The 24,765-nt window shown below is 41.9% G+C and overlaps 2 protein-coding genes and 1 pseudogene across 2 annotated transcripts; all 3 read left to right on the top strand.

Moving 5' to 3' along the window:
- Nucleotides 1-8,458: 8,458 nt before the first annotated feature.
- On the top strand, nucleotides 8,459-10,647 carry LOC142956867 (E3 ubiquitin/ISG15 ligase TRIM25-like; annotated as a pseudogene).
- A 623-nt stretch (nucleotides 10,648-11,270) lies between these two features.
- Nucleotides 11,271-15,072, top strand: LOC142956865 (tripartite motif-containing protein 16-like). The gene is made up of 2 exons (XM_076098628.1): nucleotides 11,271-11,420; nucleotides 12,335-15,072. Exon 2 carries the CDS (start codon nucleotides 12,760-12,762, stop codon nucleotides 14,542-14,544), a length of 1,785 nt encoding a protein of 594 aa, XP_075954743.1. The 5' UTR covers nucleotides 11,271-11,420; nucleotides 12,335-12,759; the 3' UTR covers nucleotides 14,545-15,072.
- Nucleotides 15,073-15,766: 694 nt separating this feature from the next.
- On the top strand, nucleotides 15,767-24,143 carry stard3nl (STARD3 N-terminal like). Its single transcript, XM_076098634.1, has 9 exons — nucleotides 15,767-15,925; nucleotides 18,354-18,723; nucleotides 20,293-20,370; nucleotides 20,733-20,810; nucleotides 21,331-21,384; nucleotides 21,717-21,834; nucleotides 22,304-22,402; nucleotides 23,088-23,155; nucleotides 23,250-24,143. The coding sequence occupies exons 2-8, from the start codon at nucleotides 18,520-18,522 to the stop codon at nucleotides 23,150-23,152; spliced, it is 696 nt and encodes a 231-aa protein (XP_075954749.1). The 5' UTR covers nucleotides 15,767-15,925; nucleotides 18,354-18,519; the 3' UTR covers nucleotides 23,153-23,155; nucleotides 23,250-24,143.
- Nucleotides 24,144-24,765: the final 622 nt, after the last annotated feature.

Here is a 24,765-nt window from a genome sequence, read left to right as displayed (position 1 = left end):
GTTGATAATTTAGTTTCATATTTGCTGATAACCAAACACGCTCCTTTACGTTCCCAACATATTGGTGCCCCGTGTGAGGCCACGTTATTCCAGTTTTATTGCAGTACGTATGCACACTAATCCATAGTATACCTTCGAATAATTTTGAATAATTTCTGAATAATTAATTTTCTCAAGAAAACTTAGTTATTTAATTTTCCTTTGAATAACCCAAACTTCTACAAATTATTTTCCCAAATAGTTTGATTTTTGATATTCAAAATCTTCTCTGGCTTTGAGTTTGATTTTTAATTTTAATTCCAATTTTAATATAAATTTTAATTTTAATTCTAATTCTGGTTTTGAATTTTAAATTTTAATTCTAATTTTGATATTGGTATTGAATTTTAATTCGAATTCTGGTTTTGAATTTTTCATTTTGATTTTGATTTGAATTTTAAATCTGAATTTTAATTCTAATTTTGATTTTTGGTTTAAAATTTTATTTCACTTCCCTTCCAGGTTAAATTATTCGTTTCAGTTCCTAAACTAACAGTCAGCTGTGTTTAGTAGATTTGATCGTTTATTTGTAATACCAACACTTTGTTTTGTTTTTCTTAATCCCTCAAAGAAAGTTACACACAGCTGTCACAGGCCAGAAGTGCTAAAACCACATTAGCATTTTTCTTGTACCTTTGGTTGCAAAGCAGTAGTTAATACCTCAGAGTAGTATAGTAGAAATTGTAAGTCACAGAACTAGGCATTTCACTGTGCGCCTGCATTAACCGTAAACACTACCAGTCTCTTTCTAACAGTAGGGAATTGATAACCACTGAGAGTTGCGTTCACTGAGAAAGAGAATGAGCGACAACAAACCCCCTACTCCTGGAGCTGTAGCTCCAGAAGATGCCGCATTATGAGATGCGGTGGCCGATGTCCTCAAACTCACGACAGCTGAGAGAGAGTACTTTGGTAAATACAACACTGTTGTATGTGAGGAGCAATTAGAGGAGTTAGTGGCTTATGTAAACAACCCGGCCGGGAAGCCACAGCGCCTGATTCAGGACTTGATTGGAGCAATGCTCCTCACCTACCACCAGAAGATGCAGCTGCAAGCTGCCCAAACCCGAGAGCAGAGTGATGAGCTACAACGCGAAATCCGTGCTTTCCAAATAGAAGTCAAGCAGTTGGGAAACGACTGTCGAACTCTTCAGTCAGAAAATAGCAGCCTGCGCCGGGATCTCAGGGAGGTCCACGCGGAGCTCTCTAAGACATTAGAGAGTAATGACAGATTGAAAACGCTTCAAAATACTCAGAGAAATCCCAATACCAGGCATGAAGGAACTCCAGAAACCCCGGTAAGTACTGCTAACCCCAATTTAGCCTCTCATGCCGCCATTTTGGATAGCTACAGGGCCCCTCAGCCCAGTCACCTCTTGGACTCAGCCGTCTCATTCCCCGAGAGTCGAACCACCTTGCGGTTTGACCGAACGGGATCCCCAACCAGGGGAAGAGACGACCAATACCAGGTCCTAGGCGGCCCAAGTGGTTTCAAAACCACATCGACCGGCGAACGATACCCTCCACGCAGTTCGCGCGGGCAACAAGAACGTACCCCATCCCCCTTACGGAGGGAGGATGGTCATCCTTATCGCCCTCGCACCGAGTATGGAGACTCAGACGACTCGGATGGCCCAGGCCCCATCGGCGCAGAGGGCCTGCGTACCCGGCAGATTGAGTCTCTTGCAAAAGATGTAGAGCGTTTCGATCCCGGTAACCGTGAGTCGAGCATTGATGACTATCTAAGGGAGATCGATCGCTGCCTCCTCGACCTATCGCGCCCCTCATCGCGTGAAAAACTCAAACTAATATGGAAGACCACAGCTCGAAGTGTCCACATTTTCATGGAAACGCTCCAGCCGGGAATCCGCGACCGCTACTCGAGCCTCTGTCAGGCTCTCAGGGAGGAGTACTCCCTGTACCCCGACCCAGCTTCTGCCACCCTCGGCGCCTTTGCCATTTCTCAGGGAAGGTTAGAGGCCCCGAGAGATTACTTCAGGCGTTTGAGGTCTGCGTACTTACAGGGACGTAATGCCCCCGGTCTAGAGGAAGACCAAGCCTTCAAGTCGTTATTCCTGCACAACCTCCACGACAGTGTGAGATACGATGTTACTATGCATTGCAGAACAAGTAACCTCACCATGCCAGAGATTAGAAAGTACGCGCAACTTGCATGGGAGACACGCGGCCGACCGACGAAGAGGCACGATGACACCGCCAGAGTCCTGGGTATCCAACAGTCGGGAGACTCCGACCTAGCGCTGGAAGGCAACGAGAGGCCACGCCTCAGGGAGCCTCGGCCACCCCCCAGGAACCCACGACCGTGGCGGTTGGAGAACCAACGACCATGGCGGTCGGGGGACCAACGGAACCAGGGGGGTGAAAGACACCCGCAAGGTCAAAATCCGGTAAGGCCATGGCAGCAACCTACATCGCATCCAAAAAGGAGGTTTTAACGCAATCCTCCACCACCAGGTAGGTACAACGGGAGGGCTCACAACCTCCCCGAGGGGGAAAGCGAGAAGCCCGAGCTGGAGAGCCTAATCCGCAAATATGTGCAAGAGGCAGTCAAGCAGTTGGAGATGGCGAAACCCCAGGGAATGCCACCAGACTCGCCAGAAAAACCGACACCAACTCGCAGCCCACCTGACTAAGCCAAGTGACCTTCCCCTCTGCTGCTAAAGTCTACTTTGTAGGTTGGGGAAGAGGACTCAGCACACTCCCGGAAACAGACACTCCCGATTTCTCCCCCCGTTCTTTAACCGTCTTGGATGACCTTGCTCGCAAAGGCAATGCCCATTGTGTATATATATATATATATATATATATATATATGTATATATATATATATATATATATATATATATATATTTCCGTCGTACTGGGGGGCCATAACACTCTTGCTCTACTCAATTCCGGGTCAGAAACGAGCCTAATGTGTTCCCCCATCTTTCGCATACACCTCTAGGGTACCACAACCTTAGAGGCCCTTCTAGCACCCTAGTTCGGAAAATCCTCTGTCAGCTAAGCCTTGTTTATCCTGCTCTGTCAGCATGATCCACCTCCAGTTTGTTCAACGAAGCCACCGCCTTCTTTCGGCCGAGTCATCGCCCGGGCATGTCATCTTGCCAGTGCCGCCGGGGACAGAAGTGCACAAGGTTTTCTTCCAGCTCCTGCCCCGCTTTAGGGAACTGAACTTGATTTGCACGGGGGACCTGTCTCCATCTCTAATTAGGGGGGAGGGGCGGGGGAAATGTCACCATTGCCCGCCACGACACACTACAGAATGAAGCCGTTCGCGACGCTTCCCTGAGTGCTGGCGGTGACGTGGTGGTATGCACCCTCGCCACTTGAACAGCTTGAGGGGGGAAGGCTCTGACAACAGAAACGTAGAGAGATGCACTTCGCAGGGAGTGCAACTCGCCAATCTAGCCAGTGTTGAAACCAACCAGAAAATCCGGCTTACCATTGACTACTAACGTTTAACTGCATGCTTCAACTCGCCCTGTAGGCATGCACTAACCGCTAACAAATCCAACTTCAACCAGAACAGTTACAATACCTGAAAAACTTTCATTGTGACTGTAAACTTATGCTCCACTCTCATAACCCTTTGCATGCTTTAGAGACTCTACCAGAAGTGACCAAGGAAGACATGACCTATGCCGTAGCAGTCAGATTTAATGCAGGACCTCATCAGAGAACAGCTCATCTGTCAACAGCTTGAGCCGCTCTAAACCCCAGCCTAGCTGGTCACCCTAGACCGTGTTAACAAAATCTGTAAATCTGCTACCACTACTGTTATGCAACCCTCACAGGTACCTCTGGCCTATAGTCTTGGCAGCGCAATTCCAATAGATCCTAAAACTTAGACATAGAACTCGCTCTAATTCTACCGATTAGAGGGAGATAAACGCACATATTATGTACAAATATATCCAGAAGCTACAGACCAGACTGGATTCCCTCCTATTCGTAACCCCACGTTTTAACCAACCTGCGACTGCTCCGCCGACGGACTCCAGTCCCGTCTAGGAGTAGAACCAGTAACCACTGTTTCCCCCTCATCTGCTTCTATTCTTTCTACTCTTCTCTCTTTTGTGTTTTGTTTTGTTTTATTTGGGTTGTTACTTTCTTTGACACTATACCGCAATGCTAGGATTATCACAAAATCATGATTAGCGATTGAATTATTTGGGAATAATGTTTTTGCTCACCTATGATTTGAATTGTGTATGATAGCAGATGTAGGTAGAGGTAGTTAAAGTCATCTGCCCAGATGCCACCTTAGTCATCAGCCCAGATACCTATGAACTCTGAACCCCATGAACTCTGAACCCCATGAACTCTGAACCCCATGAACTCTGAACACTGACTGTTTTAACCACTGCTTTTGGTTCCCGGAATACTTGGACTGTCTAACCTCTTCAGGTTCTCAGGAATACCTGGACAGTGTTTCCCACCACATGGATGCACGTGCCAGCCCTTGGTTTGCTCTAAAGACCGTGGCCATCACCCCGCTCTTCAGACCAAAGGGGGGATGTTGGGATCTGACCCTGCTGTCCTGGCTGGCTGAGACCTTCACACGTGTTTTTCAAATAAAGGAGCAGCCATGTTCCTTCCTTTCACCAAAACGCCTGATCTGGGATCTGCAAGAAACCTCATGCCGGATGACCACACCCCCCAGCTCCAGCAGAAACCTGATGCTGGTCCCTCATTGGCCAAGAAAGGGCCCCCCACTGGTCGTGCCACCTGGTTTATAAGCCTGAGCACAGCTAGAATTCTTTCTCTTCCGTCCAGACACCGCTGGTGTAAGGAGATCCACAAGGCTCTCTTCACCCCGGACACGCGCTGGTGTCAGGAGGTCCACAAGGCCTCTTCCCTCCGGACCTCGTCCTGGTAACAAGAAGATTCACGAGGAGCCGCAGCCTCATCAAACCCTATCAGGTCACATGTCACATTCGCTGGTCGAACCTACAGACTGTGTTTTATTTTGAGTTTTGGATCCCGTAGTGCGAAAACGGATAATCTCTACGACCCGTCCTCCCACCCTTTAGTGCACACCTTGCCGGCAAAAGAGGGCAACTGAGCCCCTACAGAGCCGAAGATTTCCGGCCTAAGACGAGCGACTCCCGCACGCCTCCGACGTTAAGAAGATCCCTCTCTGCAGCGAGGTGATCGAGTCTGCGCTAGCTCCACTAGCCGCGCCACCGGGAGCCCTCATCTCCCGAGGACTGAATGATTCCCACCACAGGAAAAGGACCCTGTCGAACGAAGCTTCTCAAAGTAAGAGTTACTGGTATCTGGGCCTAGCTTAGCTTAGCTTAGCATTAGCTTAATTTAGACTATTCGTTTATGTCGTTGTTATTCCTGTATCTTGTTGTGTTAAGTTACTGTCGTGTTATAACGTGTTATTACGCCAGCATCGCGGACCACGGAGTCCCGTTATATTGTGTATTTTCTGCTGTAACCGTTCGCATTTGATCCGTCGCTGGTAGTGGATGTGGAGCTTGTGATTCTATCACTTTAAAAATTAAAACTACGGTGGCCGACTCTCGTCTGGCCGACCGAGTTTCGGGGTGATAGGGAGACAAACTCGCATTTCACCGCAGTGACAAAGATCTGTTTGTTTTTGGGGATTCTTTTATTTTGTTTTTGGTTTTATTCTCTCCTCTTGAAATCGGCTCTGCGAGTGAGATCTAGAACCGCAACTATCACCGTAAAAGCGTGCTGTTCCTCACTGCCTCACTACTGCGCAGAGCACCGCGCTCAGAGCCCGATTTTCTCTCTCTCTCTCTCCCTCTACTAACCCGCACACATACGTAGTTGGAGCTACTGATTTTGGGTGAACCTCTCAGACTCGTGATTACTTAATCTCTGACCCCAACCCACATGGTACACCGTCCCACGTGGTTATAGCAGCCACCTCTGCGCCATTTTGGTCGCCGGTCTCTAGACTCACCATCTTGGCCTGTAGGCTCACACGCCCCCTATTGAGATTACCCACCATCACTGTTGAGTAGGCCTCCCCCCCCCTTTCTTCACACACACACACACACACACACACACACACACACCTACATGTACATATATCGATACACATATCCTTACCCCACTTTATTCATTTGAGTTTAGGTATTAGACACATAAATTGTATGATAGCGTTTGTTGATTGTGATATTACTTGATTTGATCATTTATTATTTTGATTTAATAAACTCTGTTATATTTTAAAGAGCAGTCGTCTGTGATTACTTGTGCATAAGTGTGTAATAACAACTGGATGTAGTGGCCTGTGCTCGAACTTAAACCTTCACTTTCACTCTGAATGTGTAATAGTACTCAGACTATTGACATTATGAGTGAACGCTAATTATGAGACTTAGTTTATAGTTTGGTTATTGGTCCCTGTCCGCAGGGTGGTGCCCCGTTCTTATTAGTAATTACTAATTAACTTATTGATATTAATAACTCCATTGATGTTGATAATTTAGTTTCATATTTGCTGATAACCAAACACGCTCCTTTACGTTCCCAACAATACTGTTTGTAGAGTAGAAGCTCTTCTCTACCATCTTTCCCATGTGACCTGAATGCAGCATCTTATGATACTCACTGACTGGAGGTTCTACTTTAATTTGGCCTCCTTTATTTCAACTACAATCATCCATGTTTTACAGAAGTCTTTGGACTCATTCTAATGTTTCCACCTACAGAATGTTTAGAAATTTTATTTCAAGGTGATATTTTAATATTGACGAAAGTATCCAATTAATAAATGAGAAAAAAGTAAAGTATATCAACACTAGAGGTTCATCACTTCATATCAATCAACAACAAACTGCAGAATCAGCTGATCTGGTTCATTCTTGTCCTTCTGCATTAGCATCTGTTTGCTGCTGAGCAGGTATCTACAGTGGCTTCTCTTGAACAGCCTGTTAACGTCCCTCTCCAGGATGGAGAGTGTCCTCCTTGTTGTCAGGACTGTCCCTTTGTCTTTCACAAACACAGTAGGATTCATTCAGCTCATTGGACATGTGCAAGTCGTTAGTGGAGTGAGGAGCTTTAGGTTTGCAGCTGGTGATCAATCAGAGACCTTTTCAGACAGAAGCAGAGTCGTTCACTGAGAACTGCTGTTGGAGTTTCTCAGAGTACAGTCGTTTGGTTTCTCTCACCGTCTCGATAAACCTGTACTTTGATTCTTTAAACCTGTCCTTGTCCTCCTGAATCATTCTTCTGTGTTCAACCTCAACTATCTGAGCTTAACTGTGAACCAAGGTTTGTATTTAAATATTTGTATATTTAAAAACAAATATTTATACATTATTGGGTCTATATACAACTTTTGTTGGATTGTATAGGTCTCCATTTTCAGATCTTGTGTGAAAAACAAATCAACTTCATAAGGATAAGTAAAGTAGAATCAACCTTCAAAAACTCAAATAGTAGAATTCATATCAAATGTATTTTAAACTCTTACTCATGTTTTGCTTTTTAAATCCCCACCACAATACAGAGGGAATGTCCTCAGTTCCCTCAGTGGTAGCTACCTATACAGCCCTGATTTAATCTTTTGTATAAAATATTTTTCTTCTACTCAATATTAAGAATCACTTTTCATCAGCGGCAATGCTGTTTTTGAGATAAAAGCACTGGTTACATTTATTTATTTATTTATTTGTTTTATTGTCTGAAATTCAGAGGGTTATTTCAATGATCTTATCATTTTTATTATTGATATTTTCAATATTTTGAATAATCTTTAAATGTGTGCCTTGAAGGACATATTTTGTATATATTGATTTAGTATCTTTACTGTGTTGAAACCTAGTGTGGTTGGTCAATGTTTTTAAATGTTAAAGGGACAGTCAGCGGTTGCACTACTCATCTAAAGTGTTATTGTGTACTGAATGATACTTTGTTTAGCAGGCCAGACCATAATAATCATGAACATGCTGCCAACAGCCTCGAGATGGTTTTGAGGAGCTGCAGCATTAATTAAAGGAAAAGCTGAAATCTGTCCTCAAAACACACAACCGTGTTTGATCAGCTGACTGATCGCGGAGACAAAAATCAGTACCAGCTATTACAACGGCCAATGGGGGAGCTCCAACTCTACCGACCAATGGTGTAACTTCATTACTCTCACAGGGCTGCCCCCCCCCCCCCCCCCCCCCCCCCCCCCCGCCCAAGGCTTTGCTGATGTCCAATCATATGAAAGCTTGATAGCTCCTCCCTCTTTTTCTAGCTGTAAAACACAGCCACCTCAACTCTGTGCACATGTCGCCTTGTTTGGAGCAGGAACCTCATTCAGTGAAGATCAGCAGATGAACAGAAACAAAATAGAGATTTTTGATGTAAACTCAGATGTTTGTTTTAAAATCAGAGAAACTCACAAAGTATCTGCTACGAGGAGAAAATGGCTCAGCAAGGAGTTCAGCTGGACCAGGAAAGCTTCTCTTGTTGCATCTGTCTGGATCTACTGAAGGATCCGGTGACTATTCCCTGTGGACACAGCTACTGCATGAACTGTATTAAAAGCCACTGGGATGGAGAGAAGGAGAAGAAACTCCACAGCTGCCCTCAGTGTAGGCAGACCTTCACACCGAGGCCTGTCCTGCTGAAAAGCACCATGTTAGCAGATTTAGTGGAGCAACTGAAGAAGACTGGACTCCAAGCTGCTCCTGCTGATCACTGCTATGCTGGACCTGAAGATGTGTCCTGTGATGTCTGCACTGGGAGGAAACTGAAAGCCTTCAAGTCCTGTCTCGTCTGTCTGGTCTCTTATTGTGAGAAACACCTCCAGCCTCATTTGAAATCTCCTTCCTTTGAGAAACACAAGCTGGTGGACCCCTCCAACAAGCTCCAGGAGAACGTCTGCTCTCATCATGATGAGGTGATGAAGATCTTCTGTCGTACTGATCAGCAGTGTATCTGTTATCTCTGCTTAATGGCCACGACACAGTCTCAGCTGCAGCAGAAAGGACTGAGAGGCAGAGAGAGCTGGAGGTGAGTCTACTAAACATCCAGCAGAGAATCCAGGACAGAGAGAAAGATGTGAAGCTGCTTCAACAGGAGGTGGAGAACATCAATCTCTCTGCTGATACAGCAGTGGGGGACAATAGGAAGATCTTCACTGAACTGATCCGTCTCATGGAGGAAAGAAGCTCTGATGTGAAGCAGCAGGTCAGATCCCAGCAGAGAACTGAAGTGAGTCGAGTCAAAGAGCTTCAGGAGAAGCTGGAGCAGGAGATCACTGAGCTGAAGAGGAACGACGCTGAGCTGCAGCAGCTCTCACACACAGAGGATCACAACCAGCTTCTACACAACTACCCCTCACTGTCACCACTCAGAGAGTCTACAGACTCATCCAGCATCAAGATCCGTCCTCTGAACTACTTTGAGGACGTGACAGAGGCTGTGTCAGAAGTCAGAGATGAACTACAGGACGTTCTGAGAGAGAAATGGACAAACATCTCACTGATGGTGACTAATGTGGATGTTTTACTGCCACAACCAGAGCCCAAGACCTGAGCTGAGTTCTTAAAATATTCACGTGAAATCACTCTGGATCCAAACACAGCACACACACGTCTGTTATTATCTGATGGGAACAGAAAAGCAACATTAATGAGACAAGAACAGTCTTATTCTAGTCACCCAGACAGATTCACTGGATGTCAGCAGGTCCTGAGTAGAGAGAGTCTGACTGGACGTTGTTACTGGGCGGTGAAGTGGAGAGGAGGAGTTTATGTAGCAGTCGCATACAAGAATATCAACAGAAAAGGGGACTATGGTAAATGTGGATTTGGATGGCATGACAAATCTTGGGCATTAAGATGTGACGATAACAGTTATAACTTTGTGTACAACGAAGTCAAAACTCCCGTCTCAGGTCCTCAGTCCTCCAGAGTAGGAGTGTACCTGGATCACAGTGCAGGTATTCTGTCTTTCTACAGCGTCTCTGAAACCATGACTCTCCTCCACAGAGTCCAGACCACATTCACTCAGCCTCTCTATGCTGGACTTTGGACTTTTCAATCGTCTGGAGCCACAGCTGAGTTGTGTAACCTGAAGTAGACAGAAGTCCTTTAAGGGTTAAACTCTGTGTTTGAACTCTTCAACTCATTTTGTCTCCATGTTTGTTGCTGACAGCTGATTGTTGTGGTGTTCCTTCACTGCACAGAGATCAGCTGTCAGTCAAACATTGTGGGCGGTACTTTGACATCTTTTCATCAGTTGTTGTGTAAATGTTTGAGTTCCTTTAGGTGGAGCTCCTTCCTGTGTCTGTTTAGCCATGGAGGCTATCACTGCTCATGATGATGTTTGTTTACCTGAACTGACATTTCTCTGCATGAACATTTAAACTTCTCTGAGCTCTAAATGTTTGAATATTTGTGTTGATGCTTTTATTTTGTTGTTTCTCTTCCACTGCATGAATCTTAAGAGAGAAAACACCAGACCTTCATTTATCTGAGATGTTTTATTCTCTTTGTGTGCATTTGTAAATAAATCTCTAATTGATCAAGAGTCATTTAACAGACTTTACTGATGGGATGTGTGAACAAACTGAATGTTTACATGATGAATAAACAAACATGAACAAAGTATTTTCTTCTTGTCTTCATTCCAGGGTTTCATACAAAGCTGATGGAGAAAATATGAAACTAATATGAGAGAATAACTGAGTCAGTTTTCCTCCTGAAACTTACATTAAAAAGTGTTTAGAGTGCTTGTTGCAACATTGTATTCATAATATGAGGCCGCTAATGTGTCTCTACCTGCTTAGGGACTACATATGAGAATTGGCTCAGTAGTTAACTAATTTACATTAAGGTGGTCACTGAAATGTTAATTAATGAGCACTGTTCCTGGAAAATGAATGAAATCAAACAATTAAAAAAAAAGACAAAAATTAACTGTTAGCAAAAGTTTGGAATTATACTCAAAGGTGCCAAACTCAAAATTCAGAATATATCTCAATATTAAACCTTCAACCACTATTGTTCAGTCATGCCTTTGTGGTGTTTTGTGTTTTAGTTTTCTATTTTTAAAAACATATTGATGCCAACATGTACAGTATGTGCCAAATAAATAAATTAAAGGAATAAATAAATACATAAATAAATGAATAACATCCTGTCAAAAGCTGCTGATCTCCAACATCACCACCAGGGGGACCCAGAAGCCGTTGGACCGTCCATTGACGTCACAACCCAGAATCCTTTGCGTCCGGGTATTCTTTTCCCCCTCTTCATATTCCTGCTACCAACTTCCAGTGCGAGTTCACAGAAGAGGAAACAGATTACTCGTCTGCTGCGTTGAAGTTGAAACCTGCTGTTCGGTACAATTTAAACCCGTTAAAGGAGCGAGTTTGACCGGTAAGGACTCAAATGGAGACTTTTAAATAAACAACCGTTTCAAAGACGCGACTTCAAGCTAACGAGCTAGCTTAGTTGCTACGTTAACGTTACACGTGCCGTTGGTAAACACCTCTGCTCTTTATTATGTCATCCTTGGTGCAGCTGGTCGGTTCTTGTCCTCATATCTCACTTTGTTATGTTCATTATTGTGCTTGTACGTCGGGCTAGTGGGCTGAAACATATGCTAATGAATCCACAGTGGTGCTGGTGTTGTTGTTGACCTCTCTGTCTCGGGCTCGTTGCGTTTCCTGCTGCAGTTTTTATCTTAAAATCTGAAATTTCAAGTTGCTAAAGTGATCCAGAGAAATTGCGTCCAGTGCAGATTTAATAAGACATTAGCAGTAAGTACATGTACACAAGTACTACATCAAATATCGAGGTACTTGTGCTTTATTGGAGTATTTCTATATCATGCTAACACCTTCTACTCAACTTTATTCCAGAGGCAAGTATTATTCTGTGTACTCAACATTTATTTGACATCTTTGCAGATTTAGATTATGGAGACAATATAATTCCCCTGATAAATTATGATATATATTATTATAGGTTAATCTACCTGGCAGCATATAACGTAATTAGCTCCACGTTAACAGGTGCAACATTTAAATGATTAATACATAAATGCATCAATACTTATATTTATGATATTGAAATATGCCATTCTGCATAGTGAGTACTTTTACTTTTGGTATTCTAAGTATATTTTGATGTTTTTGTACTTTACTTTTCATTCGGAAATAGCAACAGCCAATGAGGAGGGAGCTCCAACTCGACCGACCAATGGTGTAACTTCATTACTGCCCCCCTCCCCATTTTGCTGATGTCCAATCACATGAAAGCTTGTTAACTCCTCCCTCTTCTTCCTGCAGTGAAACACAGCCAGCTCACACAGTCTCTGCCACGAGGAGAAAACGGCTCAGAAAGGAGTTCTTGTGGACCAGGAGACCTTCTCTTGTTGGATCTGGTGACTATTCCCTGTGGACACAGCTACTTGTGAAAGAACTCCAAGAGTAGATACACGATTTCATTTTTGTTCTAATCTTCACTGCATGTTAAAAAAGACAGGGAAACATTTACTGTCCATTTTAAGAGAAAATCCCTCCTATTGGAATGCAGGAGCTTGTCGTCTTGTTCCCTCACTGATATGCAAGAGTGAATATGGGTCTAACGGACATCTGATAGGGCAGGAGGAGCCCCATTCAGTGAATAACAGCAAATGAACAGGAACAAAAGGCAGAGAGTTTGAGTTAAGCCAGTCTAGAGAAACTCTGTCAAGTCACTGTGACCAGTCGATATGGGTCCGAAAAGAATTAAACTAGACAAGGAAGTCTGCTCTTGTTGCATCTGTCTGGATCTACTGAAGGATCCGGTGACTATTCCCTGTGGACACAGCTACTGCATGAACTGTATTAAAACACACTGGAATAAGAAGAAACTCCACAGCTGCCCTCAGTGTAGGCAGACCTTCACACCGAAGCCTGTCCTGGTGAAAAACACCATGTTAGCCGATTTAGTGGAGGAGCTGAAGAAGACTGGACTCCAAGCTGCTCCTGCTGATCACTGCTATACTGGACCTGAAGATGTGTCCTGTGATGTCTGCACTGGGAGGAAACGGAAAGCCTTCAAGTCCTGTCTGGTCTGTCTGGTCTCTTATTGTGAGAAACACCTTCAGCCTCATTTTAAATCTCCTGCCTTTGAGAAACACAAGCTGGTGGACCCCTCCAACAAGCTCCAGGAGAACGTCTGCTCTCGTCATGATGAGGTGATGAAGATCTTCTGTCGTACTGATCAGCAGTGTATCTGTTATCTCTGCTTAATGGATGAACATAAAGGCCACGACACAGTCTCAGCTGCAGCAGAAAGGACTGAGAGGCAGAGAGAGCTGGAGGTGAGTCTACTAAACATCCAGCAGAGAATCCAGGACAGAGAGAAAGATGTGAAGCTGCTTCAACAGGAGGTGGAGAACATCAATCTCTCTGCTGATAAAGCAGTGGGGGACAATGAGAAGATCTTCACTGAGCTGATCCGTCTCATGGAGGAAAGAAGCTGTGATGTGAAGCAGCAGGTCAGATCCCAGCAGAGAACTGATGTGAGTCGAGTCAAAGAGCTTCAGGAGAAGCTGGAGCAGGAGATCTCTGAGCTGATCCGTCTCATGGAGAAAAGAAGCTGTGATGTGAAGCAGCAGGTCAGATCCCAGCAGAGAACTGAAGTGAGTCGAGTCAAAGAGCTTCAGGAGAAGCTGGAGCAGGAGATCACTGAGCTGAAGAGGAACGACGCTGAGCTGAAGAAGCTCTCACACACAGAGGATCACAACCAGTTTCTACACAACTACCCCTCACTGTCACCACTCAGTGAGTCTACAGACTCATCCAGCATCAAGATCAGTCCTCTGAGTTACTTTGAGGACGTGACAGAGGCTGTGTCAGAAGTCAGAGATGAACTACAGGACGTTCTGAGAGAGAAATGGACAAACATCTCACTGATGGTGACTGAAGAGGATGTTTTACCGTCACAACCAGAGCCCAAGACCAGAGCTGAGTTCCTAAAATATTCACGTGAAATCACTCTGGATCCAAACACAGCATACACAAAACTGTTATTATCTGATGGAAACAGAAAAGCAACATTAATGAGTCTACAACAGTCTCATTCTATTCACCCAGACAAATTCACTAAATGTCATCAGGTCCTGAGTAGAGAGAGTCTGACTGGATGTTGTTACTGGGAGGTGGAGTGGAGAGGAAGAGGAGTTGAGGTGGCAGTCGCATACAAGAATATCAGCAGAAAAGGGGACTGGACGGAATGTAGATTTGGATGGAATGACAAATCTTGGGCATTATTATGTGACAGAAACAGTTTTACATTTTTTTACAATGGTGTCCAAACTCCCGCCTCAGGTCCTCAGTCCTCCAGAGTAGGAGTGTACCTGGATCACAGTGCAGGTATTCTGTCCTTCTACAGCGTCTCTGAAACCATGACTCTCCTCCACAGAGTCCAGACCACATTCACTCAGCCTCTCTATGCTGGACTATTGCCTTTGAAGTTTGGAGCCACAGCTGAGTTGTGTAACCTGAAGTAGACAGAAGTCCTTTAAGGGTTAAACTCTGTGTTTGAACTCTTCAACTCATTTTGTCTCCATGTTTGTTGCTGACAGCTGATTGTTGTGGTGTTTCTTCACTGCACAGAGATCAGCTGTCAGTCAAACATTGTGGGCGGTACTTTGACATCTTGTCATCAGTTGTTGTGTAAATGTTTGAGTGTCTTTAGGTGGAGCTCCTTCCTGTGTCTGTTTAGCCATGGAGGCTATCACTGCTCATGATGATGTTTGTTTACCTGAACTGACATTTCTCTGCATGAACATTTAAACTTCTCTGAGCTCTAAATGTTTGAATATTTGTGTTGATGCTTTTATTTTGTTGTTTCTCTTCCACTGCATGAATCTTAAAAGAGAAAACACCAGACCTTCATTTATCTGAGATATTTTATTCTCTTTGTGTGCATTTGTAAATAAATCTCTAATTGATCAAGAGTCATTTAACAGACTTTACTGATGGGATGTGTGAACAAACTGAATGTTTACATGATGAATAAACAAACATGAACAAAGTATTTTCTTCATGTCTTCATTCCAGGGTTTCATACAAAGCTGATGGAGAAAATATGAAACTAATATGAGAGAATAACTGAGTCAGTTTTCCTCCTGAAACTTACATTAAAAAGTGTTTAGAGTGCTTGTTGCAACATTGTATTCATAACATGAGGCCACTAATGTGTCTCTACCTGCTTAGGGACTACATATGAGAATTGGCTCAGTAGCTAACTAATTTATATTAAGGTGGTCACTGAAATGTTGATTAATGAGCACTGTTCCTGGAAAATAAATGAAATCAAACAATTTTAAAAAAGGACAAACAAACTGTTTAGAAGCTTACTCAAAAGTGAGAAGTTTGAATTTCAGAATATATTTCGTGCCTTAATCCCCCTTCTGGAGATCAATAAAGGTTCATCTTACTTATCTATAGTATAAAGTAAATGTAGTTTCTGTCAACCACTGTTATTTAGTAATTTAGTCATGCCTTTTTGCTATTTTGTGTTTTTAAAATCGTATTGATGTCTACATGTACAGTTTGTGCCATGTGTCTAAGTTCAACTTGAGACGAAACAAATAAATTAATAAACGGAATAAATAAATACATAAATAAATAAATACATAAAATCATGTCAACAGCTGCTGATCTCCAACATCACCACCAGGGGGACCCAGAAGCCGTTGGACTATCTGTAGACCTCACATCCCAGAATCCTTTGCGTCCGGGTATTGTTTTTCTCCTCTTCATATTCCTGCTACCAACTTCCGGTCCGAGTTCACAGAAGAGGAAACTGATTACTCGTCTGCTGCGTTGAAGCTGAAACCTGCTGTTCGGTACAATTTAAACCCGTTAAAGGAGCGAGTTTGACCGGTAAGGACACAAAATGGAGACTTTTAAATAAACAACCGTTTCAAAGACGCGACTTCAAGCTAACGAGCTAGCTTAGTTGCTACGTTAACGTTACACGAGCCGTTGGTAAACACCTCTGCTCTTTATTATGTCATCCTTGGTGCAGCTGGTCGGTTCTTGTCCTCATATCGCACTTTGTTATGTTCATTATTGTGCTTGTACGTCGGGCTAGTGGGCTGAAACATATGCTAATGAATCCACAGTGGTGCTGTTGTTGTTGTTGTTGACCTCTCTGTCTCGGGCTCTTTGCGTTTCCTGCTGCAGTTTTTATCTTAAAATCTGAAATGTCAAGTTGCTAAAGTGATGCAGAGAAATTGCGTCCAGTGCAGATGTAATAAGACATTAGCAGTAAGTACATGTACACAAGTACTACATCAAATATCGAGGTACTTGTGCTTTATTGGAGTATTTCTATATCATGCTAACACCTTCTACTCAACTTCATTCCAGAGGCAAGTATTATTCTGTGTACTCAACATTTAGTAGTAGTAGTGTGGATGTAGCCTTCAGTCTGATGGAGATTCTCCTTTAGTGACATCCCAACCTTTAAAATGAAAGTATAGGAAACACTAACAAATGAAGAAAACATGCTGCAAATAAGAGAGAGTCACCAAATGCATAAAGTTGCTGCAGGAAGTGCACAACGCCCTGAAAGCTGGTAAAAGTAAAGTCAGCTATAGTCAGCTATTCATCATTAAACATGAGCTCTAATGTTGTTAAGTTTTATATATAAGAATTAGCAAAATCCAATACTGATGGTTAAGATGTGTAGTTTATTTTTTTAAAGAATCGTGACCAAGAAACGTACTGAGAGGGACGTTTTACAGTTTAATAAAAACAACCCACTCACAGGTCACATTCACATCTAGTTTGGCCTTTCTGTTCCATAATTATCTGATTTAGTCTTCAGCTTTAAGAAGTTACTCTCACCATCTCTGAACTGGGAGGACTGGTTTTGCTGCTGTGAGTGAACTGCAGCACAGCGTGAAGTCAGAGTGATATTTGGTTGTTTTGAGTGGACGAATACTCTGACTGACTTTACTTACTTTCTCGTTGTACTTGTGTATAAGTACCCTCTCTTGCATGGGATGTCCCGTTATAAATAAAGCTGAACTATACTTGAGTAATGAAATTAAACAATAAATTCTTTTTTTTGTCTCAGAAATACTTCCCTGAAAAAACGGTCAAATCAAGTTCTGTGGGGTTATAGAAGTCTTGTGGCATTAAAGAGGAAGCTGGAGGAGATTTGTACTTTCAAGGGAAATTACAGCGTTTGTTTTCACTCGTGGGAGTTACAGTATGTTTGCTACTCTTATCTCTAGATGAGTCACGGTCCTTTTGTGCTGAACTGGTCCAACAGCGTCCATGCTGCACATTTTAAACTCTTGTCTTCTTGTGTGTGAAGATGTTAAACGTGGTGTCAGCTTTCGCTTTCTTCAACGTTCTTTCAGATGTTATGTAGCTGTTTTCCTGTTTTCTCTGTGGTGAAATGTTGTTTTTATCTTAAGATTTGTTAAAAAATGGTAGAATCAAGCAGAGTATCTTTTTCATTTCTTAATAATGTGATATAATACCGTTATATTTTCTACCAGATTTTTGTGGTCACAGATCGAGGACACTGACCTCACAAAAATAATGTTTCGTCCATAACTCAAAACTTTATGTGCAAATTCTGACACTTTTACACAAATGTCAAGTTGGATAAAACGATGGAGGGATGACATTTTGGATGTAAACTGTAACTTTGTTGCTCAGTCTTAGTAGATCACACTGACTCTGTCCCCTTAAACCTCTGGATCATTTACTAAATGCAGCTCTCAGTTCAGTGTTGACATAATATATTTTTAAAAATGATTCTACTGCTCTTGACAAGTTTTTGCAATGGATTGAAGATCATGAGATGCTGAAAACGGATACATTTTGTGATTGATTTTTCCACTTAAGTAGCCGTTAAGATATAAGATCAGGAGACACAACCAGTTTATAATGAGCACAGAGAAACATCATCTGGAACCAAACTGTAGAGCCCCTCGTGTGTCCACTGGTCTCTTAGCTTCTCTGTCTCAGAGACGTACAGTCGGAGCAGAAGAGCAATTAGTTTCACTTCCTCAAACAAAGACATCACAACGTGATGTGGCCAAAGGTCAGAGCACTCAGACTGATAATAACACTGTTATCTAAGTCATGCAACACATCGGGTTTATAATATTCATGTTAGCAAGAAGAAATAAAGCAGAAGAACCGTGTTCAGTTTTTCAATAAAGCAGTTAAGTTAAATCTATCGGTGCGTCTCTAGTGATGGGAAACTACTTCAAATGTTTCCCTTTCTTCAGTGTACAGAGGATGAATCATCGTGTCTGACCTCCTGCTCCATCCTTCCTCCCTGCAGATGCAGTGATGAAGTTAACCTCCACAGAGCGAGTCCACATTCATTAAAACCGGCCTTCTGTGACTCCATCTTCTGTTGACCGGCGGGCGGCGTTGGCCCCGCTCAGGGCGGCGGCGGTGGTGGTGGTGGCGGTGGTGGTGGTGGTGGTGGTGGTGCGTGACCAGAGATGGACAGCCGATGCAGCAGCAGCGCCGATTCCCGGCTGACCGGCAGGAGGGTGGGCTCCATCAACAGCACGGCCCTCTGCGCAAGGGTGGAGTCGTACGACGCCGGGCAGAAGAAGTGCATCTCGGACGTGAGGAGGACCTTCTGCCTCTTCGTCACCTTTGACTTGCTGTTCATCACTTTGCTCTGGATCATAGAGCTCAACGTAAGGCCGTCGTGTTCGTTTGATTCACGAGTGTTGATGCAACGTGTATCACTTTTGGGCTGTTTTATGTTACCATCAGTTTTGCTTTGTACTAATGTTTTCACACAACAGTTCAGCTGACCAGCGTTAGCATGTTGTGCAGCACTTTGTCCAATCCTCCCTCAGATACAGCCTCAGCTGTACACACACACAGTCTTGGCTTTTTACAGTCAGAAGTCTTTGTTTGAATTGTGTCGAGGACGAAACAGAAAACAGGTCAGGTGCTGCTGGAGAAATGAATCAAGGTCGAGGATTTATAAAACCTCTGAGCCCCGAAGGAGGAAGTGATTTTTACTGCAGCACACATTCCCAGAACGCTCCAGTTTCCGCATACACACACACACACACACACACACACACACACACATATACATATATATATATATATATATATATATATATATATATATATACACACACACACACACACATATACACACACACACACACACATATACACACACACACTGGCTGTATAACTGTATTTAGAGGAACATTACGTGTTGAACATTAACTCTGCTCACGTACATAAATGTGAGCTTTTCGTTGTCTCTGTGACTGTAAAGCCTGCTGGACTAGAACTCTAATGTGAGCTCAAAAGGGTTTCCTGAAGATCTTTCTCTTTTAACTGTAACGTTACGATTCCAATCCAGCATGAAACTACAAGTAATCAAGTTATTTGTGGACAAAAGTGGTCCGAGCACCAGAGTCCTTTTTTGCAAAACTCATTTTTCTGCAGCAGGGTCAGTCTGACAGTCTGCTGCGCTCAGTCCTGGTTCTGGTTCTTAGGTGCCTCCCTTCCCTCCAGCGGGCCCAGCTAAATATGAACCGTAGTTCTCTTGTGTATGTAATTATACTTCTCTGTTGGCTGACGCACCTATTGAGTCCCTGGATCAAACTAAAGATAAATGCATAATGTAGGTCATTGCTGGGCGGGGAAGTTCCACCGCAATACAAAAACAGTTTCAAAAACAAGTGTCACTTCCTGTCCAACACTTCATTCCATTCATAGCGACGATAGCAGCGGAGCCGACGAGGCAGCTGAACAAACTAGATCCAGTCAAACAAGTCCTATAGTCTGTGTTCCTTTTGGATCTTTTTTAGGCACCCAGAGTGTTCTGCAGTGTTTTATAGCAGCCTCCTCTCCTGAAGTGTGTATATGTATATATATATATATTTTAATATATGTATTTTTTTGTTTATATACATTTTTTTATATATATATTTATATATATATATATATATATATATATATATATATATATATATATATATATATATATATATATATATATATTTTATATTTAATATATATATATATATATATATTTAATCTATATATATATATATCTTGTGTGAATCCCAACTAATACGACAACATAAAGAGACACGAGCTACTTAAACAGTTCATCAGTGAAATCTACTTCTTGAGATTTAGTGCAGAATTTCCCCTTCAAATCATATTATTATTAATATGAACCTGTGTGAATATGTTCAGAGTGTTCTCATCAGTACTTTGTGTTTTAACAGGTGAACGGTGGCATTCAGAAGCAGCTGGATAAAGAAGTCCTGCACTACGACTACCACGCCTCCTTCTTCGACATTTTTGTAAGTTCTTCCTTTTTCTGCACATTTATTTAAATCTATTTATTGTTTTATTTATTTATTTTCCTAATGTCGCGTGTAGCATAAAGAGACGGACACGAGAGTGTGACACAATATGCAGACATTGACACATTAAATTTATTATATTTAGATTCTAACATGCATCATGTATATTTTGTACTTTGGGGGAAGACCATATTTAAAAGATTCATTGTTGTTATTGTTCTTTCTCTTTTATTATACGTCCTCTTCCTCTTTTCTTTGTTCTCCATTTCTTTGGTGTTGTTATTGGTCTCTCTTTCTTTATTCATTCCCTAAATGTTTGCTTCCTCCCTTTCCTCCCTTTCCTCCCTCTCCTCCCTCAGCTCCTGGCGGTTTTCCGGTTTGCCATCCTGATCCTGGCCTACGCCGTCTGTAAGCTCCGTCACTGGTGGGCCATCGCAGTGAGTTCACTTTATTCAAAGACTGTGATGGCGTATTTCTGTATCTGTGCCAGCAGAGGGCGCTGCTGAGAGGAAGAACTCATTCTGTCTGTGAGCTTTAATCAGTCTTTTCTGTTTGAGGATGAGTGTGTTGTTGTTGTTGTTTACCTGAGTGTAAGTGTTCTAGATCGGTTGTTCTATCTGCCACTGATCGATATAAAATATACTTTATCATCCTCATTCATTCATACGTCTAAATACATTTAAAAAGCCAATGTTCAGACATAATAATGATGATTTTAACTTTATTTATATTGCTCTTTTTAAAAACTAGTGACATTAAACCATGAAACACCAGATACAAGTGGATTAAATGATTAAATATGATGAAAGATAATACAGAAACAAATGAGGATGACTAAACATTCCACAGTTTTGTAAAAAATACAACCGATTTAAAAATATATATTGCACATAAATATTACACATTACACCAGAATATTCAACCGTGAAGGTAATGCATGTTTCCTCTGTTCCACAGATCTCGACTGCAGTCTGCTGCGCGTTCTTGATTGTTAAAGTCATTTTATCAAAGGTAAGAGTCACACGATCCATTCTAATCAAAACGACTCATTTCTATATTTCCTTTTTAGGAACATGATATGAATATTGTTTCTGATCAGAGGTCTGTGAGTCTGGCTGCTCTCTCGCTGCTCCACCTGCTGCTCATCATCAGAACTACACTCATGATGCAATGTCCTCAGTAATATAGATAAAACCCAAACAAACGTACTAAACACAGCTTCAGCTTGATACTGTCTGACTTCTTTCTAATCTCATGAGAATAAACATTGTGTGTGTGTGTGTGTGTGTGTGTGTGTGTGTGTGTGTGTGTGTGTGTGTGTGTGTGTGTGTGTGTGTGTGTAGCTGCTGTCTCAGGGGGCCTTCGGGTACCTGCTGCCCATCATCTCCTTCGTGTTGGCCTGGATAGAAACATGGCTGCTCGACTTCAAGGTTCTGCCTCAGGAGGCCGAGGACGAAAACAGTGAGTCACAGTCACACTTCTACTGTTACCGCTGCAGTACTACTGCTAATATCAATAGTATTTAGAGTATTCTTTACTTGAACAAAAGTACCAATACGTGTTTTTTTAAATACACTTCACCACTCGTTACATGTAAAAGTCCTGCAATTAAAAAATGTACTCTAAAATGTAGTGGAAAATAACTATAAAGTAGCAGTAAAGTAAAGTATTAGTACCTCAAAGATTTCACTTATGAATCAGTTTGACATCCTGATATATTATTAAAACACATATTGTAGACTCTTCTGGCTTTCAGTTAGATCATATTTCTTCAGGGAGTGCAGTTAGTGACAGTGTGGGCTCCATTGTTAACGTATCGCTGACAGCTTGAGGCAGTAGCAGCAGCAGGGGGCGGAGCTTAGCCAAGGGTCGATTACTGCTGTTGCTGCTGCGTTCATGTCTCCTCCTCCTCCTCCCTCGTGTGTTTCAGGATATCAGTCCATCATGGACGCCACAGAGCGAGCTCCTCTCATGTGTCCGGGTCCTTTATCTGACGGACAGTTCTACTCTCCACCAGAGTCTGTGGCAGGTCTGTGAACTCCCATCAGCCCCCAAAATACCTCCCGCTCACCGAAAATACTTTTATTTGTCCAGGTTTTTTTTTTAGATATGTGTCTGAGATTTTCTGCCAGTCCACAAAAAACTATGAAAAATGTGAGACATTTTGTTTAATGAATAAAAACTAAATGATGACGTGACCGAGAGAGAGAGACGGTGAGAGGATAACCGACTGTTAGCTCCTTTATTTGACAGACTATACTATTGTTTTTTATGACTATTTTCTTACATTCTATGATATTATGTAACTCCTTTCAATCAACTATAACGTAACTGTTAAACATAAAATATTATGACTTTTTTATGACTTTTAGCATACTATACTAAAAACATTTTGTCTTTTTTCGACATACTGTATTATTTATTTTTTAGTACTTTTTTCTAACATACTATACTGACTGTTTGAGAAAAGCTTCACTAAGACTTTTTCATGACTTATTACAACATATTATACTCTGACTTTAATAATTTCATTCAACATGCTATACTATGATCTTTTTGGGGACTTTTTCCGACTTACTAAACTGACTTTTTTAAACATACTTTGACGTTTTCTTACTTTTTTTTTAGACGTACTTTGACTCATTTTGACAGTTGGCTACCTAAGTTTTGCCGTTTTTGATCTTCACACTGATTAGTTTGTGTCTCTTGTTCAGACTCTGACGAGGAACTGGATGATAAACATGATCCAGAAAAAGGGCTCATTCAGCAGGTGATCTAACAGGTTTGTAGTGACGCGTCGTGTTCACGATACAGTTGTTATCTTCACCCAAATCACGAACCTCATTTTGATCATTTTCATTTTTAATTCTCCTCAGGATCTCCACCTCTGAAGGTTTTTCCTGCTGCTCCTCTTGTGCTACTGACAATTCTGCCTTACACATTCTGCCATTTTTGTCTTTATTTTTAAAAAAATAAGAAGTTTTTGTATCTCCATCCCCACCAATGCACGGCTGTTTCTGACGTCAGTCTTCTGCACGTGCACCCGGGGACCGGAAAAGTGCCGCATAAAAAGCAACTTCAGCATCACGACCCGTTAACTTTCCCTTCATATTTAATAAACTCTGGAGCGTCGAGGAGAATTGATGTTCATGAATATTACACACAAAATGATACACTGAGTCCCAAGAGCGTGGAAGTAATTAGATTTGCTGTATTTCAGTATTTTACTAAACCTAAACTGTTTATTTCTTCCCCTGAGGAATGAATGTCTTCTATTCTCAGTCATGTTGCCGATCATTTCACACGCTGGGGTTTGAAGTCACTGTAAAGGAAAGTAAGCTCGCTCCAGAGTCTCTGCATAAAAGAAATGATTTTCTCCGGCCAGTATTGAGCTCATGGATCACGCAGAGGCGTAATATTTAAAATGTGCTGCGCTTATTAACTGAGAAACATATTTGATCGCTTCCAGGATTTAAAAAGTGGAGAAGCAGCTTTGCACGAAAAAACATTAGTGTCAAGATTTTATGAACATTATCTGCTTTGGAAAGAGCGAAGTATTATTTTACTTCGACACTAAACGAGCCGTTGATGTCCAGCACTTACACATGAAGGTTTGAGCTGCTCGCTGCTCACATAAAGCTGCTATCAGTGTGAGCTCAACAAGTTAAAAAGATTACATGTACATATCTTCATGCATGCCTTGCAGGCCGAGTGGTTTTGTTTTTATGAAGCGCTTGTCTAAAACACAATCATTAAAATGTGAAATCTTGTGTGGTTGTTTGTTTTGTTTTTTGCATCATTGTTCTCCTGAACTACAGAGACTCAGTTATGAGTATATTCATTATTATAATATGTTGTAATATTGTTAATCGGTAAAGTAACTCAGGCTATCCAGCAAATGTAGTGGACTAGAAATTACTATATTTTACTTTTTATTGAAATCTTTATGACAAAGTATTTACTATGACTTTATTTTAAATGATAGCACGCTATACTTTAATGTTTTACCATAACACTGTATTACATCTTTATGACATTCTACACGATGACTTTGTAGTTTTTACATCATACTGAACTATTTTGGGAACATGTTTACCATACTAATGTATTTAGACGTTGCAAACTAAACCATCACTTTTATGACTTTTAGATTTACTACATTACTTTTTACTGTTTCCACAACTATACGAAGACTTTTTAATCACTTTTTTCAACATTCTATATTTTTATGACTTTTTATACTATATTGTGACCTGCTGTACTGACTGTTTAATGTCTGTCAGGACATCTTTGACACGCTACTGTACCGTCATTTCTTTACAAAATATTATACTCAGACTTGATGACTTTTTTCGACATGCTATACTAAGATTTTTTAATGTCTTTAATTAC

This window comes from Anarhichas minor, unplaced genomic scaffold, assembly GCF_050575085.1.
Source record: "Anarhichas minor isolate MPS153535 unplaced genomic scaffold, ASM5057508v1 ptg000024l, whole genome shotgun sequence".
NCBI classification, from domain to species: domain Eukaryota; kingdom Metazoa; phylum Chordata; class Actinopteri; order Perciformes; family Anarhichadidae; genus Anarhichas; species Anarhichas minor.
Note: the sequence above shows the minus strand (reverse complement) of the source record. Positions and strands in the feature narration are given on the sequence as shown.